The 623-nt window shown below is 71.4% G+C and overlaps 1 protein-coding gene across 1 annotated transcript in view; it reads left to right on the top strand.

Moving 5' to 3' along the window:
* The first annotated feature begins 547 nt into the window (after positions 1–547).
* The window catches only part of OTOP2 (otopetrin 2), a 9097-nt gene continuing 9021 nt past the window's right edge, over positions 548–623 (top strand). Inside the window, exon 1 of the mRNA XM_008073355.1 lies at positions 548–617. Coding sequence (XP_008071546.1) covers positions 548–617 — 70 coding nt within the window. The remainder of the gene's footprint in view (positions 618–623) is intronic.

Genomic DNA, 623 nt, shown 5'->3' with positions numbered 1-623 from the left:
GCGCCTTTCGCGGGCAGATGTAAATCTCTCGCCTTATCTGGCTCCCGCGCGCTCTTCCCTAAACCCAGCCCGGAGAAAAGATGGGTCGTGTGAGCGGGACTGAGAGGTTTATGGAGCCGAATTCCCGCGGCTGTAAATCACCCGGCCCGCCTGGGTATAAAGCGCCCGTCCAGCCCGGCGTGGCCGAGAGGAGACGCTCGCCGCCCCCTGACCCCCGGCTCAGCGCGGGCTCGCGGCCCAGTCAGGTGGGTGGCCTGAGCCCGAGGGCCGTCGGATTTGGGAGGAGGGAGCTTGGACAGGGTCCGACCGGGCGCCGCCGCTTCTCCTCGCCTTCCCGTCGGGGGTAGAGAGGCCGGCCTGGCTTTTCTCTTCCCCTTGCCCCGCGCTCCCTCCGGCACCCGTGGCCACCCCCTCGCTCCGGGTCGGGAGCTGCCTGGTCCCCAAATCTAGGGATACGAGGGGGCAAGGAGAGCCGCCGGGGTCGACCTGGGGTCCTGTCCGCTCCTCCCCCACAGTGAGCCCCCCGGCCTCCCCAGTCGCCCCTGCCATGTCCGAGGAGCTGGCCCGTGGCCCCCAGGAGCGCGCGCCGGCGCCGCGGGCGGGCCCCCGCGAGGTGTGGGAGA

The sequence above is a fragment of the Carlito syrichta genome, unplaced genomic scaffold, assembly GCF_000164805.1.
Source record: "Carlito syrichta isolate Samal-C Ts95f unplaced genomic scaffold, Tarsius_syrichta-2.0.1 Scaffold315826, whole genome shotgun sequence".
NCBI lineage: Eukaryota > Metazoa > Chordata > Mammalia > Primates > Tarsiidae > Carlito > Carlito syrichta.
This window is presented reverse-complemented; position numbering and strand designations above follow the sequence as displayed.